The 16,502-nt window shown below is 44.6% G+C and overlaps 1 protein-coding gene across 2 annotated transcripts; it reads left to right on the plus strand.

The window, feature by feature from the left end:
* The first annotated feature begins 3,197 nt into the window (after window positions 1–3,197).
* On the plus strand, window positions 3,198–11,334 carry PRLHR (prolactin releasing hormone receptor). Of its 2 annotated transcripts, XM_027897010.1 has the most exons (4): window positions 3,198–3,268; window positions 7,267–7,412; window positions 9,629–9,695; window positions 9,810–11,334. In XM_027897010.1, the coding sequence occupies exon 4, from the start codon at window positions 9,998–10,000 to the stop codon at window positions 11,027–11,029; it is 1,032 nt and encodes a 343-aa protein (XP_027752811.1). In that variant the 5' UTR covers window positions 3,198–3,268; window positions 7,267–7,412; window positions 9,629–9,695; window positions 9,810–9,997; the 3' UTR covers window positions 11,030–11,334. The 2 variants fall into 2 exon arrangements, with proteins under 2 accessions (XP_027752811.1, XP_027752812.1); XM_027897011.1 differs by lacking the exons at window positions 3,198–3,268; window positions 7,267–7,412 and having other exon boundaries at window positions 9,552–9,695.
* The last annotated feature ends 5,168 nt before the right edge of the window (window positions 11,335–16,502 follow it).

Genomic DNA, 16,502 nt, shown 5'->3' on the forward strand with positions numbered 1-16,502 from the left:
CTAACCAGGCTTAAAAGCTCTTATTCCTACTAGAACAAAAATAGGAACCATTACTGACATGGAATAGAGTTCTGGCCTTTTTGAAAGTACAATATTGTGGGCATCTTCACAAAAGGCTTTGGAGGACTTTGCTGCCTGGGCTCTGTATATTGATTTAAATCTAGGCTTTAAAATGTTGAAACAGAAATAAGGGAAGGGGAGAATGGCTAATTAGAAATTATAGTTCTTCTGCAGTGATGACACCTCAGATAGCAGCGGGGAAAGGTGGTTTGCCTACATAGGATATCAGGAGATCCAGAGTCCCTTGTCAATTCTACCAGTAATATCTGTCCTGCTGCAGGGTAAAATTTGTCCAGCCTCAGTTTTGTCCTCCCTAGGGTGGAGATGACACCGATCTTTGCTTGGTGTCAGAGAGGATTGCTCATTATCATGCATAAAATGCTGTGAGCTTGTGGGCTTGGTACATTTGCAGTGATTAAATTGTCTTCTGTTTGGGCAGGTCTTGCCTTGCTCGACTGCAGATCTGTCTGAACACCTGGAGAGCTGCTACAGCAACAGGGTGAGATAATAAATGAGCCTCATGTGGCATAGATCTGCTCACTTCTGTGGGGCTTTTTTATTTTGCCCTAATTAGAATGTGGCTCTCATGATTCACTACCACTAGGAATGAAACATCTGAGACACCACTTCTGCTTCTTGGCAGGAAAGATTTATTTTGTTGCAACGATGGAACAAAACACATGTAAAGTGAAGTAAGAATGACATCACTTGTAAACATCTGGGGCGTGCTGGACCACGCAGATTTCAGCCAATTCTGTATTATACAGAATCAGAAAGTCCTGCTCTGGGGCCATGAGTTATTTTGACATTGCAGTGCTTAACTGAAAAGTTTTAGTAAAAAAAAAAGACCTTCCAGGTTAAGGCTCCTGCATACTTTAGTTGTTGAGCAGGGCATCAACACTCATAAAGTGCTGGGGTTCACTTGTTTAATGAAGCACTAGGCACAGTGCTGGAGGTTGAGTTGGCATTAGTCACCTAGAAAGGAGGAAAGAATCTGCTGTTTCAACAAGAAAAAAAAGCAATTAAAAAAAAACAACATCTTTTGCTATAATTCACCATCCAGCCCATGTCACATCCAGCCCAGAAATGACTGACCACAGATAACAGACACTCAGAAAACATGCAAAGTAAAACAGACTTGTTCCCTAGAATAAAAATGTCTATGGAAAAACGAGTAAATTGTGGGACAGGTATCTACTGTAGAAATTGCTTGTTGAAGTCTTCTAATCGGTGGGAGTTCAGCAGGTGCATTCAGCTGTAAACAAGGCTGTTCATAAAATTAGAGCTAAGCTGTGACTCTTCCTGCTGCTCACGTGCCCGACAGAGCCCATGAGCAAGGGCAATCCTCCCATCACTAATACAGTCACAAAATGCACAAAACACTTCTTAGAAAGGAATGTTAGGGGAAAGATACCAGGAGACTGAACTCTTAACCTAATAGCAATCAGGTACTGGGATGGTATCCATGGGGAATAATAGGAGTTAATAACACGAGCTGAGGGGCTCTGCAGATGGGGCTGGTTCCTGCCTGCTGAGAAATGTTAAACAGAGGCAGAGCATCCAAAGGAAGGGCTGAAAGAGGTGAGCCAGAAGGGATCACAGTAGAGCAAATCCGATGGTCTTTGTGGTTTCAAACTTCTTGCGTTAGATAAAAGGTTGGGGGAAAAGGCAGCAGAGCTGGAGAGAAGCTCTTTCTGAAGGAAATATGTTAAAGAAAAGGGCAGGGGAGAAACTGGGCAGTGTTGAAATCTGTAGCAAAATTCACATTGGTTCTCATAGTAACAGAGCCTTAAGTCAGGAGTATTGGCCTTTATAACCAGTGCTGCAAGATATCAAAATAACATGAAAGAACAAACAGTGGTGTGTGTGTGTGTGTAAGTCATGGCAGTAAGAGTCATCATGAAATGTTCATTCACCTTCTGTGTTCCTCTAATTTCCTTCACCTTTAGCATTTTTGGCTCTATATTTTGCTCATCCAAGAGCAGATGCCTTTAATGGCTCTTGTGAGTGATACTGTGAAGCAGAAAAAAGTAAGCAGCCAAATTCTGCAATGGAAGAGGAATTGAGACAGTGAGAGAGAATAAAGCCAGATGTTGAAGCATTGTTACAAGGGATGGATGCACCTACAGACAGAGTGAGACAGTAATCCTGAGAGCAAATATAGATCTGTACAGCTGGGAGGAGAGGAGAGCATAAATAAGCCTGGCTGTGAATATGCTATCAAATGTTTTATTTTCTTCTTTAAAATGTCACTTCCTTATTCTTAGCACAAATGTGCTGAAGACATACAGAAGGCTTCATTAGAAGTTCTGTTAGGTTTTATTCTGATGATGTAGGTTATTAAAGTACAATATCTCTTACTCTTTTTTTTTTCAAACATGAATTTGCATGAGAGAGCAGAACAACTCAATTCCAAATAGTGTTCTTATCTCTACATAATGTTATTATGCAAACTATAATCAAACTAGATGACAGTCCTCCAGAAAAAAACCTTTAGTATTAAGAGCTTTAAAAGCTCCAGGGCAGATTGTTGCTAGTGGGATAGTTAATTAAATGGAAGTTGGATTTTATTACTTTATATAAACAACTAAGAGCAGCTGGGATGATGTTGGTCCTCAGGTTTTTTTTTTGTGAGTGTGTGTTGTTTTTTTTTTTCCCTTTTTTGTTTGACAAGTATTAATTGAACTCACTGTTCCATGAAAACAGTAAGTTTTCTCATGGCAGTGTGGTGGCTGCAGAACATCGGGTGGCTGTTGCTTTCTTCTGCCCTTTTCCCATCGCCAGGGCAGGTGGGCACTTTGGGATAATGCAGAGTGCTGGGTTTGGCTGGGGTAGAGCTCATTTTCTTCACGGTAGCTGGTGTGGGGCTGTGCTCTGGATTTGAGCTGAAAAGGTGTTGATAACATAGGGATGTTTAGGTACTGTAAGCAGGGCTCACACATAGCCAAGAGCTTTTCTGCTCCTCACCCCACCTGTCAGGAGGCTGGGGGTGCACAAGGAGATTGGGGGGGAACAGCTGGGACAGCTGAACCCAAGTGACCACAGGGGTATTCCCTGTCATATGGTGTCGTGCTCAGCATATAAACCTGGGGGAACAATTAAGGGGTGGATTTTGAGGTGATGGTGTTTGCCCTCCCAGGTGGATGTTGCACGTGATGGAGCCCTGTTTTCTTGGACGTGGCTGAACACCCACCTCCCACGGGAAGGGGTGAGTGAATTCCTTGCTCTGCCTTGTTTGTGTGTGCTTTAGCTATTAAACTGTCTGCATCTCAACCCACGAGTTTTCTCACTCTTCTGCTCCTCTCCCCCACGCCACCGGAGGGGAGTGAGCCAGTGGCTGTGCGGGGCTTGGCTGCCGACTGTGGTTCACCCACGGCGTGGAGGAAGCAGGAAAGGCTTTTCCCTTCTTTAGTTCTTGGGGAGGGACCCCCACTGGGTGCGGGGTTCAGGATAACTGCTGCTCTGATGGTTTCTCATGGGTTGCATGTGGAAGGTTTCAGTGCGCACAGAACACTGTGCAGGTGGCGGGGGAGCCCCCAGCACAGGGGGGTTCTGAGGGCCCTGCCCTTGCCTTTCGGGGTTTCTGGCTGCCCTGCCCGGCCCCCCGAGGGGTCAGCAGCCCGTCTGGGGTCGCGGCGCTGTCCTCGGTGCTGGAGGAGCCGCTGGGACAGCGCTGGAACACACACGGCCCTTCCCGGCACGGCGGGCAGGGGACACTGCTGGGGATGCTGCTGATGCTCTGGGTGTTTCTCTGGGGTGCTCCAGAGAAGTACCACGGGGCAGGCAGCACTTTCCCCTGCTGCTACTCAGACTGACCCCTCGGCAGGTGGATGTTCCCGGCAGCCCTGCCCTGCCCCGGAGCGCCGGAGTTCCCTGATCCTGCTGCAGGGATCGCTTCCAGCACCCGGAGTGCCGGAGTTCCCTGATCCCGCTGCAGGGATCGCTTCCAGCACCCGGAGTGCCGGAGTTCCCTGATCCCGCTGCAGGGATCGCTTCCAGTACCCAGAGTGCCGGAGTTCCCTGTTCCCGCTGCAGGGATCGCTTCCAGCACCCGGAGTGCCGGAGTTCCCTGATCCCGCTGCAGGGATCGCTTCCAGCACCTGGAGTGCCGGAGTTCCCTGTTCCCGCTGCAGGGATCGCTTCCAGCACCCGGAATCTCCAGGGCTCAGCGTTCCACCCGCAGAGCTCCCTGGCAGGCAGTTCCCACAGTCTGTCTTAGCCCGGGGCGGGTACCGGCACTGTGCTCTGCATCCTTTCGGGGCTCGGGAGCGCAGGAGAAATGCCAGTTTTTCTGGAGCAGTAGGAAATGTTGGATCTGGTGGGTATGGAAATCTGCCTTCGTACTTCTCCGTGTTTGACTCTCCTTGTAACAGCCTTTAAATGAGGGACATTCAGATACCTTTTCCCAGGTTAGTCCCGACTGAGTTATAAAATAAAAAAGTAACCACACTTTACCAGGATGTGTCAGCAATATTGCCTGAAAACCCAGTTAGAAATGAAGAAGGAAACTTCTAGCTTAGATATTCCTAAAGGTTTTGCCCCACGGGTTTGTTTGTTTGATTGGTTGGTTTGTTTTTCTAGTGTTATATATCCTGTCTATGGGAACTCTAAATTTAGCAACTTTCTCTTACTGCAACATGGAAAGGGCCCATTTCAGAGGTGTGTTTACAGAAGGATTTGTAATTAAAATCTGAAATTCTATTGATATCTGTCCAGACAACTCAGAGATGGTCAGACTTGTTAGCCAGACTCTGTTCTTCAGCAGAATTCTTCTTTAGCGCACCAAAACCTACCCCAAAAATCAGGTAACTACCTTTCTTGATCATTATTTCCTGCATGGATTTACCTGGCAAAGAAAATCTTAAGGGGGTGGTGACGTGGGGCAATCAAGCCTGGTTTTACCAAGTCTCCAGGCAGCATTTTTTTTAGGAAGGCAGGTCAGAGAAAAAAGAATCAGTGATTGTACTGACTGAAGTGCCTTGTGGTTGAACTGTTCTTACAGTGACCCCCCTGCCTTTCTCCCTGCTTTGTGAATCAGCTGCTCTGAGCAGGTGCCAAGATCAGCAACAGGGAAAGTTCACTGGGCAGATATTCAAGTGCTGTTCTAGTTGATCTTCACAGGCACCAGTGCAAAAATCTTCCCATCAAAGAACAACAAAGAACACTACAAATATCTTAGGACTTGGTCTGAGCTGTACCCGTGTGTGTGGGTGTGCATGTAAATACATTTTAGTTCTATCTTTTGAACATTATCAATGGGAATGCTGTTGAAAAATGTGGTAATGGAGTTATTTTCAAGTAGGGGTGAGTGCAGTCCGAAGTCTGTGTTGATGAAGGATAGAAAGGAGCCTCCTGAAGCTCAAACCCCGTGCAAGAAATCAGGCCACATGCATGTGATAAGTGGATCAAGATTTCTGTAAAAAAGCAGGGGTTTTATCCCCTCTAATACATTGATTGTTCCAAAAGCAAGCACTTCTAAGGGGCAATTTTTGGCCCTCCTGCTTAGAAGTGTTCTACTTTCTGCTCTAAATTTGCCCATGGTGATTTTGTTCTTTCATTAATATTGTTCCTTTGCTTAAGTACATCTTTACCTGACCTGGAGTTTACCACTCTCCCTTGTGTTTTTAAAGAATACAGTGCAATTCTGCTCTGGTGAATAGATAGTTATAGCAAGAAAATTGTCCAGAGATTGTAACAAAGTAGAGGCAAAATCACCCTGGAATCTCTCACAAAGTAGTAGATTTTCTTTTTCTTCCACTTTCCAATGCATTGCCTGCTTTACTGTACAGACCTGCAACAAAATTTACTCCATCCTGAGTCACAGTAAAAATTCTTCTTATTAGGTGACCTTGATCCTGTCTTTTATGACAAGTTTTTCCTCCCTGAGGCTTTCAAAGTTTCACTTTTAATTGTGACCTGGCACCTTCATTCCCAGGGAATCACTTGTATTTCCCCCTCCGTTTTTATGCTGTTATCTTTATTTCAGCACGTCATCTTTGCCATCTGAGGAACCAACTCACTTTTCTCCTGTCCCTTTCCCCAGTAGGCAAAGAATTCTGGGCATATGTAGAGCCCCTCTTCTATATTTAGTGTGCAACCTTAAGCAAGTTTTGACTTGAATTCAAACATCCCCTTTGAGTTGTTAAGCTCCTCTTCAGCCAAAGTGAATTATTTTAAACTGAACCCTGTCTTTATCAAAGTTTGGTACCTTGAATTTGAGCAGCAATAATGGAAGAACTCCCAGCCAACCAAAACACCCAAACCCTTATTTGTAAACGTGGTTCTTGGAGTTTAGAAACTGTGCTGCTTCAGTCCACAGCAGGGGCAGACAGGCTGCATTTGTATGATTAAATGAGGGAGGGGCAGGATGACCTGACATGAAATTATTGTGGGAAATAAAATCTTGTTCCTTGGCTGGTCAAAAGAGTCATTTGCTGAAGGAACCCTCATATTTACTTCATTCAAAATAGGCAAAGCATCTATTTTTGCTGTAGGCTCTTACAAGAACTACCTGATCTGTTCTGCACAGAACATTCGTGGAAGGATGTGAAAGAATTTTTGAAGGAGCTCTGTGATGCAAAAGAAGTCCTGTTTATGAAAAAAAAAAAAAAAAAAAAAAAAAAAAAAAAAAAAAAAAAAAAAAAAAAAAAAAAAAAAAAAAAAAAAAAAAAAAAAAAAAAAAAAAAAAAAAAGACAAATAGGAAGGAACATAGAAAACTAAGACCTGAAACTGCGAGACTAATGAGACAAGAAAATGTTTTGGTCTGTAAAGCCTGAAAGCATCTTACAGTGTTTGTACTCAGAGTGTTGGACAGGAACATAAGGGATTGGGAAAGCCCAGCTGGGAAACACTTGTGGGGAGTGTTGGTCTGGCTCTAGAGACAACATCTCCATGGACTCAGGGAAGAGCAGGGTTTCAACTGAACACTGATCATCACTCCTATGTGTGACACCCTCACACACCTGGAACGTAAAAACAGTTCTAACACGACAGGAATGCAGTTCCTGTGACCTTTTCTCTTTTACTGAGAAAATTCTCTGTGTGAAGTAGACTTACAGTCAGTCCAGGAGGGACTCTGTCAGATAGCCCAGGAAATTCTAAATAAGATTAATATTTGCTGTTTTAAAAGGGGGAAAGAGGATTTCTTTGGGCTAAATTGCTGGACTACCTTTTCCATTCAATTCTATTAAATATTGTCTTTCCAGGTCTTGGCTGTAGAATACAGCTGAACTGAAGAAATTTTCTGCCTGAAGCCAAAACAAACAGAAAATCACTGACAGAAATAGGTGGGAGCCTTCAAACAAAGGTGTGCTGGTTACTGGTTTCAGAGGTGAAAAAAGGGCACTTAAAGGTAAGAGAAAATGCAGCTTGAAATACAAGGACGTCTAAGATTAGTTACAGTTTTTTTGTGACCTGAGCATTAAGGTGACCTTGAAGGTTTCTTTAGAAGATGCTGTGTTTCATTTTTATTCTCACTTAGTGAAGTATAAACCTTTTTTTTTTTCATGGGAATGCCATGGGGATATTTATTGTATCTACTCTGCAGCTCTCGGGAATGAAGCAGAAAAATCACTTAGTTAAAAATGAAATTTTCAATTACTATATATGCAATGATGTTGTTGTGAGGCTCCTTTCCTGGCATAAGCCTTGCAATTCCAGAGGATGTGGCAGCATGAAGACCATTTGCATATGGCCCTCCTTCATTTTTTTCTGTCTTTGGCTTATATTAGAGACCAAAGCCTACTGTGATCCTACTTTAAATCAGGCCATGTTTTCCTCTGACATTAAGTGAAACAACTGCATTTGTGGGTTTGGGGAATTACTTTTGCATCATGCTGCTTATCACCAAGTGCCGTGGTTGCACTGGGTGGGGACAGCAGTAGGAATCCCCTTTTTCCTTGCCTCTTTGCAGCCTCCCCCCTCAGCTCTCTCTGCTGTTCTGGATTTGGGGATGGAGAGGTGAATAGGTGCCGTATTCCCCTGGGTCCCAGCCAGCTCAGCTGGGGAGACTGGACTCTGGAGTGGGCTGTAACATCCCATTTTCAGTCTGGGTCATGGGTAGGTCACTGTAGGCGTGCAATGAAGGATGGCACTCCTGAGCAGTGGCCACATGCCTATTCTCCCCTCAGGCTGGAATTAACAGTCCACAGCACAATCCAACCCTGGATGAAGCAGCACAGAGCCCGTTCTTCCCATGTTTGAAATGCCCATCCATCACAAGCAGAATGGCTCCAGTCTGAGCAAGGGCTGCACCAGATTGCTTCTGGTTTAGGATTAGGGAAAGGAGTAGGACAGAAGTTAAATCCGTGGTAAATTCTGATGTATGTCAAATTACATCAGATCCAAAGAAGGATACGGTTCTGCCCAGAGTCTCACAGAAAATAATGGGTTAATATTTCCTTAGCCTAACAGATTAGGACATAAAATGGCATTTAAAATTGTGTCTAAATGCCCTGGGTACCTTGTAAAACCTAGGAATGTTATTTGCTCTGAAGTATTTACCAGTTAGGCTGCTCCACTTATTTTTTAGTTTCCCCAGCTGGTACAAGTGGATGTTGTGGATTTTCATTGTTTTTTCAACAGCTGAGGTATTGGTGCCAGATTGAGATGGAGAAGAGTTGAGGGAGAATTAGAGCAACAGGCAAGAGCTGGGTGGGTGATTTTTCACTTTCTAAAGTCTGAACCAAGCAAAACAAGTATTGATGGATTTACAGACCAGTTAGTACTTGCTGTTAGGTACAGAAAAGGTTAAAAAATCTGCTGCAGGAATAAAGAAACACCTCAAATACTTTTATATATATATATATATATATACAATATATATATATATATTATATATATAAATAGCTGCAATATCAGAAACAGTATTCTGTAGTTCGTGGCAGGTAAACAGCTAATCTGTTTGGATACCAGTATGTCCTTTCAGATACTCACATATGTTTTTTTTTTTTACTTTTAAAGGTGTGTAAATCCTACTGAAAACAGTCACAGTGGGCGAGCAAACATTGTACCACCACTGGAAAATAAATTTAAATAAAATAAGTTCCTTTGTGCTGCATGCTAAATGCACATTTCTAAGCCTAACTCCATTCACCAGGTATATAGCTGAGACCCTCTAGTGGCATAAACATTTATTTGCCTTCAGCATATCATTAAAATTCTCTTTCACAGTCACATTATAGCAGCACATTCACAGGTAGCTTTTTTGGGGCACTCTGGCGGCTGTGGCAAAGTGAATCTGGGATTAGATGCTGTGCAGGCTCATGTTAATGAATGTAAATTGATTTTTAGCTGCGAGGGGCAATTACAGATGCACTGGAAGGAGAAGGGAATTTTTGAAAGGATATTCTAGAACTAATTACTATCAGCAAGGAACACGCAGAGAGCAACGCAATACCCAGGGCAGCCAATAGGGATCAAAGCTCCTGCACAAATCTGTCCTGACCTGGTAGTAAGACTGTTTAAAAACACTGATCTGCACTTAGCTTGTAAATGCGCATCTCCCTCTTTCCCACTCGTATATTCTCTCTCTCTCTCACACACACACACACGCTCCTGGATTTGCAGCAGACAGACATCTAGGGCACTTCTTGGCATCCACAGGAAAACCATATGGGATTAAAACCCCACAGCAGTAAGTACTCATGCATTAAATGTTTATTAAGTGGCATGCTGTCAAAACCTGGATTTAATGGTAAATACAGGAGGACTTTAATGGAAATTGGCTGTATTTGATTTTTTTTCCTAGGAATTGCTGAGAGCTGCCTCTCGAGGATTACAACTTCACCTTTTGCTTTCACGGATGCTTGTTTACTATCCATGTGGTAACCTCTGGACAGCCAGTAATCCATTCATTATCCCCCTGATTGAGTGAGGGAGCAGTGCAGCGGTAACTACTTCACTCAGCCGACGGCAGACAACAAAAGGAGGAAAACGATGAATTCGGACAATTTAACCTCCCAAAGCTTCCTCTCTGCCATTCACAGCAACGCCAGCAATTTATTCTCGGGTCTCCAGTTTGTTCAGTCCTTCAAGCCACTAATCATCCCCTGCTACTCCCTGGTGGTTTTCATCGGTGTCATCGGGAATTACCTCCTCATTTACGTTATCTGCAAGACAAAGAAGATGCACAACGTCACCAACTTTCTCGTGGGCAACCTGGCTTTCTCGGACATGCTGATGTGCGCCACCTGCGTGCCCCTGACGCTGGCGTACGCCTTCGAGCCCCGGGGGTGGGTGTATGGGCGCTTCATGTGCTACTTTGTGTTCCTGATGCAGCCCGTGACGGTGTTCGTGTCGGTGTTCACGCTGACCGTCATAGCCGTGGACAGGTACTGTGCCACCGTGTACCCCTTCCGCAGGAGGCTCACCATCCCCCTCTGTGCTTACATCCTGGCTGCCATCTGGCTGCTCAGCTGCACCTTGGCTGCCCCGGCGCTGGTCCACACTTACCACGCCGAGTTCCCGGAGCTGGACTTCTCCATCTGCGAGGAGTTCTGGTTCCACATGAAAAGAGACCGCTTGGCTTACGCCTACAGCACCCTCATCATCACCTACGTCTTGCCTCTGGCTGTCATCTCCCTGTCCTACCTGAGGATCTCGGTCAAGCTGAAGAACCGTGTGGTGCCAGGCAACGTCACCCAGGGCCAGGCCGAGTGGGACCGTGCACGCAGGAGGAAGACTTTTCGCCTGCTGGTCTTGGTGGTGGCAGCCTTTGGAGTGTGCTGGCTGCCTCTGCACATCTTCAACGTGATAAAGGACATAGACATCAGCTTGATTGACAAGAAGTACTTCAACTTTATCCAGCTGCTGTGCCACTGGTTTGCGATGATGTCTGCTTGTACCAACGCCTTCCTCTACGCCTGGCTCCACGACAGCTTCAGGGGAGAGCTGAAGAAAATGTTTGCCTGGAGAAAGAAGAAAATTGGACCCACTACAAACTGCATTATGGCCAGTGTGGTGCTGTAAACGAGACCTGGTGGGAGTGCATTACCTTTGTACAGTGACGTTGTAAGTCCTTTCCACTTCTAATAAGTCCTCATTCCTGACATTTGTCTTCAGGGCTCAATTATAGCAACACAATTCCCATGCTTTCCTTCCCCAGCACCTCCACTTCTAATGGAGAGTGACAGCCAGACATCATGTCTAAAAAATGTCTTTGCTCTTCGTCTGGAGTTGGAGGCAACGAGATATTCCCACAATAAGATACAGGGATCCTTCCCATCTAGTTTGGATATTACTCAGTACATACATGGGTTTTGGGGATGGGGAGAAGCAAGGATGGGTGTGAAACCTAAATACCTCAGTGAGGGAGTGTTCTGGATTGGGTAGAAATTAAATTTGCACATCTACCCAGAGTCCCATTTCACAAATTCCCTAAAACTTCAAGTTGTTTTGCTGCCAGTAATGAGGATATTGAAGCTGTAGTGAAAGGACAAGAAATTAGAATTTGTAGGGATAAGACAAGGAGTAATGGGTACAAATTGAAAGGGGGGAAATTTAGGTTAGATATTAGGAAGAAATTCTTTACTATGAGGGTGGTGAAACACTAGAAACACTGAATGAAGGAGGTCCTTTAAACTGGGCATTACGTGCATTCACTCTATCTGCCTTGCTTACCTTGATTTAAAGATTTGAATGACCTGTTAAAGAATGTTTTGCTTTGCTGAATTTCAGGAAATTGTTTTATCCTTCAAGCTCAATATAGCAAGCTGCTGGAATAATTGGTGATTTTGAAAAGACAAAAAAACCCTAACCACTTCCAAACAAACCAACCAAATTTTATAAACTTTTCAGCTCTTTTTTTTTCAGGACTCTTTTGAAGACCATAGAGAGTAGGACACCAAGAGAGCTCTGGAACAACACTGCAAAAGGCAGCTTCAAGTAACAAAAAAATCCTGACTTTTAGAGGGTTTTCTTTTGTGAAACTGTGTTAACCTGTCAGTTTGTAAAGCTTAATTAATATTGAGGTGGCCCATAACGTGCACAACCTCCTGCACTAAATACAGACAGTGCTGTAATCCAGAGTGATCCAAAACCCAGGGGAGCAACCGGGAAGACTTTCTTAACCACAGCAGGCCTGGGATCATTTCCTTCTAGCACATCTTGCACATTATTTTTACTCTCATTTGCCAGCACTGCAGTCTGAGTTATTAATGTTCTCTTGAATGTTAATGGCTGAAGATGGTGGCTGCAGAGAGCTGCCTGAAGCAAACACGGGATTTGCGTCTCTGTTTTGTTTCCTTGAAACAGAAACAAAGGACTCTTCAGTGCACACATTGTTCCCCCAGTGACAGATGCTTTGGGAACATCTCTAGAGCAGTGCCAAGGTCTGTCATCTCACAGAGGTCCTCAGGAGTGCCCAGCACAGCAGGCACCCTCCTCTAAGTGCTGGTTTAACCTGTCCATGCCTTCAACCTGTCAGGGTGTGCTCTTGCAGCAGAAGGCTCAGAGCCTGCCCCTTGCTCCAGGCAGCTCTCGCGGGGAGGTTTTGCAGGTGCACCCTGAAATGATCTGCATCCTCCAGCCACAGACTCCTGCAGCTCCTTCTCTCTCCCTACAGCCCCCTTGCTCCACCTCTGCTCCTCCACTGCCGTTTTTCCAGGCTTTCCCTGCACGGAGCACAGAGGAATTCCAGCCCCGGGCTGGGGGTTGTGTAGGCTGGCAGGGACCAAGGCACAGCCACCTTCGCTCAGTGCCACCTCTGAATCGAGCCCCAGGAATCTCTGCTCCATTTAATTACTGTTTCCTCTGATACACAGAGTAATAAACAATAGTAAGATTGAGAGGCACGTTGATGCACTTCTTTAATCCAGTTATGCAAATAATTCTATTAAGAGCTGTCACGAGAAACTTGTTTGCTAATCATCTCCACCCCTCTCCAGGGAACTGCTGTGGTTCTCTGAGGGATCAGGGCTCATCACTAAGGTATTTTTGGTGGTATATTTTTTAATTACAATTTAGGAAGTTATTACATGCTTTGACTTTATAAAATAGCCTGGTTCAGGACTTGATGAATCTACTAAGTTTCCCTGGAAGGATTTTCGTTGTTTCTTGCTTACACTGCAGCCCAGGACTCGGGCAGGGCAGGGCAGCCGCACTAATGCTTTGCCAAACACAAGCTCTTCCCTATGGTAAAACATGGGGCTGGCGTTAAAAGGCAGTGTCCTCAAGAAACACAGAAAAAAGTCAGTCAGTATTTGATCAGGAACTAAAAAACAGACTAGACAGTGACCAAAGGTCACTAAAGCTGAAATCAGGCAGCCAAAGAAAAACACTTAATTAAAGCTCACTAAGGGTCAGGTAGAGTTGGTCTCTCCCCCACTTTGAGAATGTCTGCTCAGAGCAGTCACTAAGGACTAACTTGACGGTGCTTTAAACAATGGCTTTAAATAAAATTTCCCTTGTGCTTGGACGAAGGAAATTCAAGGCTATATTTGTACCATGTTTGGGGAATGGCAGTTTATCTGGGGTGGGCAAAAGCAGATCCTGCCATAAGGCCACTGCTCACCTGAGCATGGTGAGTGTTTCCCAGCTGATGGATGGACAGGGAAAAGCTGGTGCTTTTCATACCAGCTGAACAACAGCTGCTCTGCACAGTTCTGATTGAGCAAACCTTGCTTGCTGAGGTGTCCATGGTGAGTTATAATTAGATGTCTAAGATGATGCAGAGTACAGATAAAAGCTGAAAATGGCACACCTGCAGCTGGGGAAAAAAAAAAATGCAAAATTGAACAGAACCAGACAATGCATCAATCAGTCTGCCCACCAGATGAGAAGAGGGGAGGGAGAAAACCAATGTGCTGGTGGTAAAGCCACAAACTTTTACCTTCAGTTAAGTTAAGGTAAGGGCATAAAGCTCAAATATATCTCATTGGGAGTTTTGACCCTTTGGGATCTGTAAGTCTATTCTCCTTGACAAGAAGCAGATAAGATTGACTCTCTTGCCTGTTGTTGCTTACTTACCCTTTCTACAGCCTGCTTTGTCAGACTAAGTTAATGAAGCTAGTAATTTAAATAAATGAGAAAACACACACTCAAGAACTCAAGAGCTGCCTGCTTTGTGTCTCTGACCTACTGGAAATCAATTTGGGATCACTGCTACGTATTTGCAGCTGATGGGCTCTCCACCCTTTAGTTAGCATGTTGTAATTTTCTTTCCTTTTTTTTTACTTTTATTTTTTTTTTTTTAATCTCTGCAGGGAACACCTACAAGGGGATAATGTCTTTTTTATCCCCACATCTACAACTCCTCCCTTTCCATGAGGCACTGGAGACCTTCCAGCAGCAGCAAGCAGGACTGCAAAGGAAACTCTCTGCTTTCCAGCGTGTGATGGGACCTGCCTGTCCTGCTGAGCACAGTCCTTGGCTGCAGTTTGTCAGCCACAGGGGGTTGTATTTACTCACCCTTCACCCCCACGAGGCAGGCCAATGCTCTGGGGACACAGGGCAGCCACAGGACTGGGAGCTGTGCTGGTCTGTCATGGATCACCATCATCCCCAGCTCGAGTGTGTGTGACCAGCTGCCCCGGTGTGGGAAGGTGAAGCAGCAGACTGTGCTGTAAACCAAGCCCATCCTGGGCTCCTGGAGGCAGGGCAAGAAAGAAAGAAAGAAAAAATTAATGTTTTTTGGACTTGAAGCAAGGGATAAGCACCCAAAGGGTAAATCTGCAATCACCCAGAAGTGCTCCTGTGTGAATGCAGGAGTCACTCAAGACTTCTTGAGGCCCCTCACTTGTGGTGTGCCACTTCAGTGCACTTTTGATTGTGCTTCTGCTCCCTCCCCCCTGCCCTACAGTGCCACAGGGGCAAGCCAAGCATGTTCATGAACCACTGGTGTGAGATCCACACGAGCAGAGCTGTTACTGTACAGTCTGGAGGCAGGAGAGACTGAGGGCAGGTGCACCTGTGAAAGGGTTTGGTTATAAAAATAATCGAAAGATTGGGGGTGCAATTCCAGGGCAAGTGTTCAATCAGCACAGTCCTCAGCACCTGGAGGCAGCTCTTGAGGAAGTGAGATGAAAATAGTTCAAATATTATGTGCAAGATTTAGCTCTGAGCTGTATCACCAATATACACTATATACAGAGTATTTAAAGTCATTAACAAGACAAAATCTTCAATGCTAAGCTTTGGAATTATTTCTCCTCAATTATTGGATCATTTTAAATTCAACATCTGTTGTTAATGTGCATAAATTAAAAAAAAATAAAAATAAATTTGAAACCATCTAAAGCACTAGGCAGCATATGGCAGACCTGCTTAATCTTACCAAGTCTATAATATTATCATTGTGAATCACTTCTTCATTAAAACATGTATTTATGTCTGTTGTATAAATGATGTTTATTTCTAAAAGCCTTTTGTGCCACCCGTGCAATTGTCACTTGTCACAGGTAATTCTAGATGGTTTTGATAGCTCTGCCTCTTGGAACATTGCTACAGACTGAGGACAGACAGAAATGCAAATCATCACCAGCCAAAGTTCTGACATCATCACACACAAGGGGCAGGGAAGATTTCAAAGAGCTGTGTTTTGCTGTAGTTACAAAAGACAGGTTTCTTTATTTTTAAGGCACTGTGGAAAGCACTGTTCCAAACACTTTCCACCCCCCAAAAAAAGTTGTATGCAGGGTCTGACAAGATCTACATTTTCTTTCCTAGTTCCTAACATTCTTCCTTCATTGCTAAATGAAGGTTTTCCCATAAAGGAGTTTACAATGGCACTACTCACCTGGAGGTGCTGCTGCCCGGGGACAGGGTGAGGACAGGAAAGCACTGGGGATTAAAAGCCAGACTTCTCAGACCCTGAAATCATTAAATTATTGGTTAAGGGCAACAGAACTTTGAAAAGTTCTCTTTCAGTCATTGGCTGAGAAGATTTATCTCCCTCCCCCACGTATGTTAAGGAAAGGCTCTTGAATTTCAGGTCACGATTTTTCACGCAGACATCTCCCTTGAGCTGAGTGTGAGGCAGTCACACCCCAGAGAGGCAGTGTGGAAATTCACACCTTCACTTTGCACCCTCAGCAGTGGCTGTCAGCAGCTTCAGCCCAGACAGCAGCTTATTCTGCACATCAGCACTCCACATTTTGGGTAAACCCCTCTGCAGTGCACTGTACAATCAGCCTGGGATGCTCTCTGTGCTCCTGTGTGTTCACTCAGTCTTGCAAAGTTGAGATCTGATTTGAGGGTTTGATTCAGATCTGCTTTCAAGGACTTCAGTGCTGCAATAACCAGCAGCCTCAGGCTGAAGATCTTCTGTGAACACATGAACTTCATTGTCAAGCAAAAACCAACCAACCAACCCCCAACATGTCAAAGGAATGAATTCTCATAAAAATTAAATAATTCCTCAAATGCCTTGATTCCTGGGGATCAGGAGGCTTTTAAGAGGAGTAGAAGACGTGTCCATGTTTGCCCACCACTGAAGAAGGTGTGT

The sequence above is a fragment of the Empidonax traillii genome, unplaced genomic scaffold, assembly GCF_003031625.1.
Source record: "Empidonax traillii isolate 1590-97213 ecotype Southwest subspecies unplaced genomic scaffold, ASM303162v1 scaffold525:size621053, whole genome shotgun sequence".
Lineage (NCBI taxonomy): Eukaryota > Metazoa > Chordata > Aves > Passeriformes > Tyrannidae > Empidonax > Empidonax traillii.

Coding starts and splice junctions, on each gene's coding strand:
- PRLHR (XM_027897010.1), top strand. CDS start 9,998: ATGAATTCGGACAATTTAACCTCCCAAAGCTTCCTCTCTGCCATTCAC.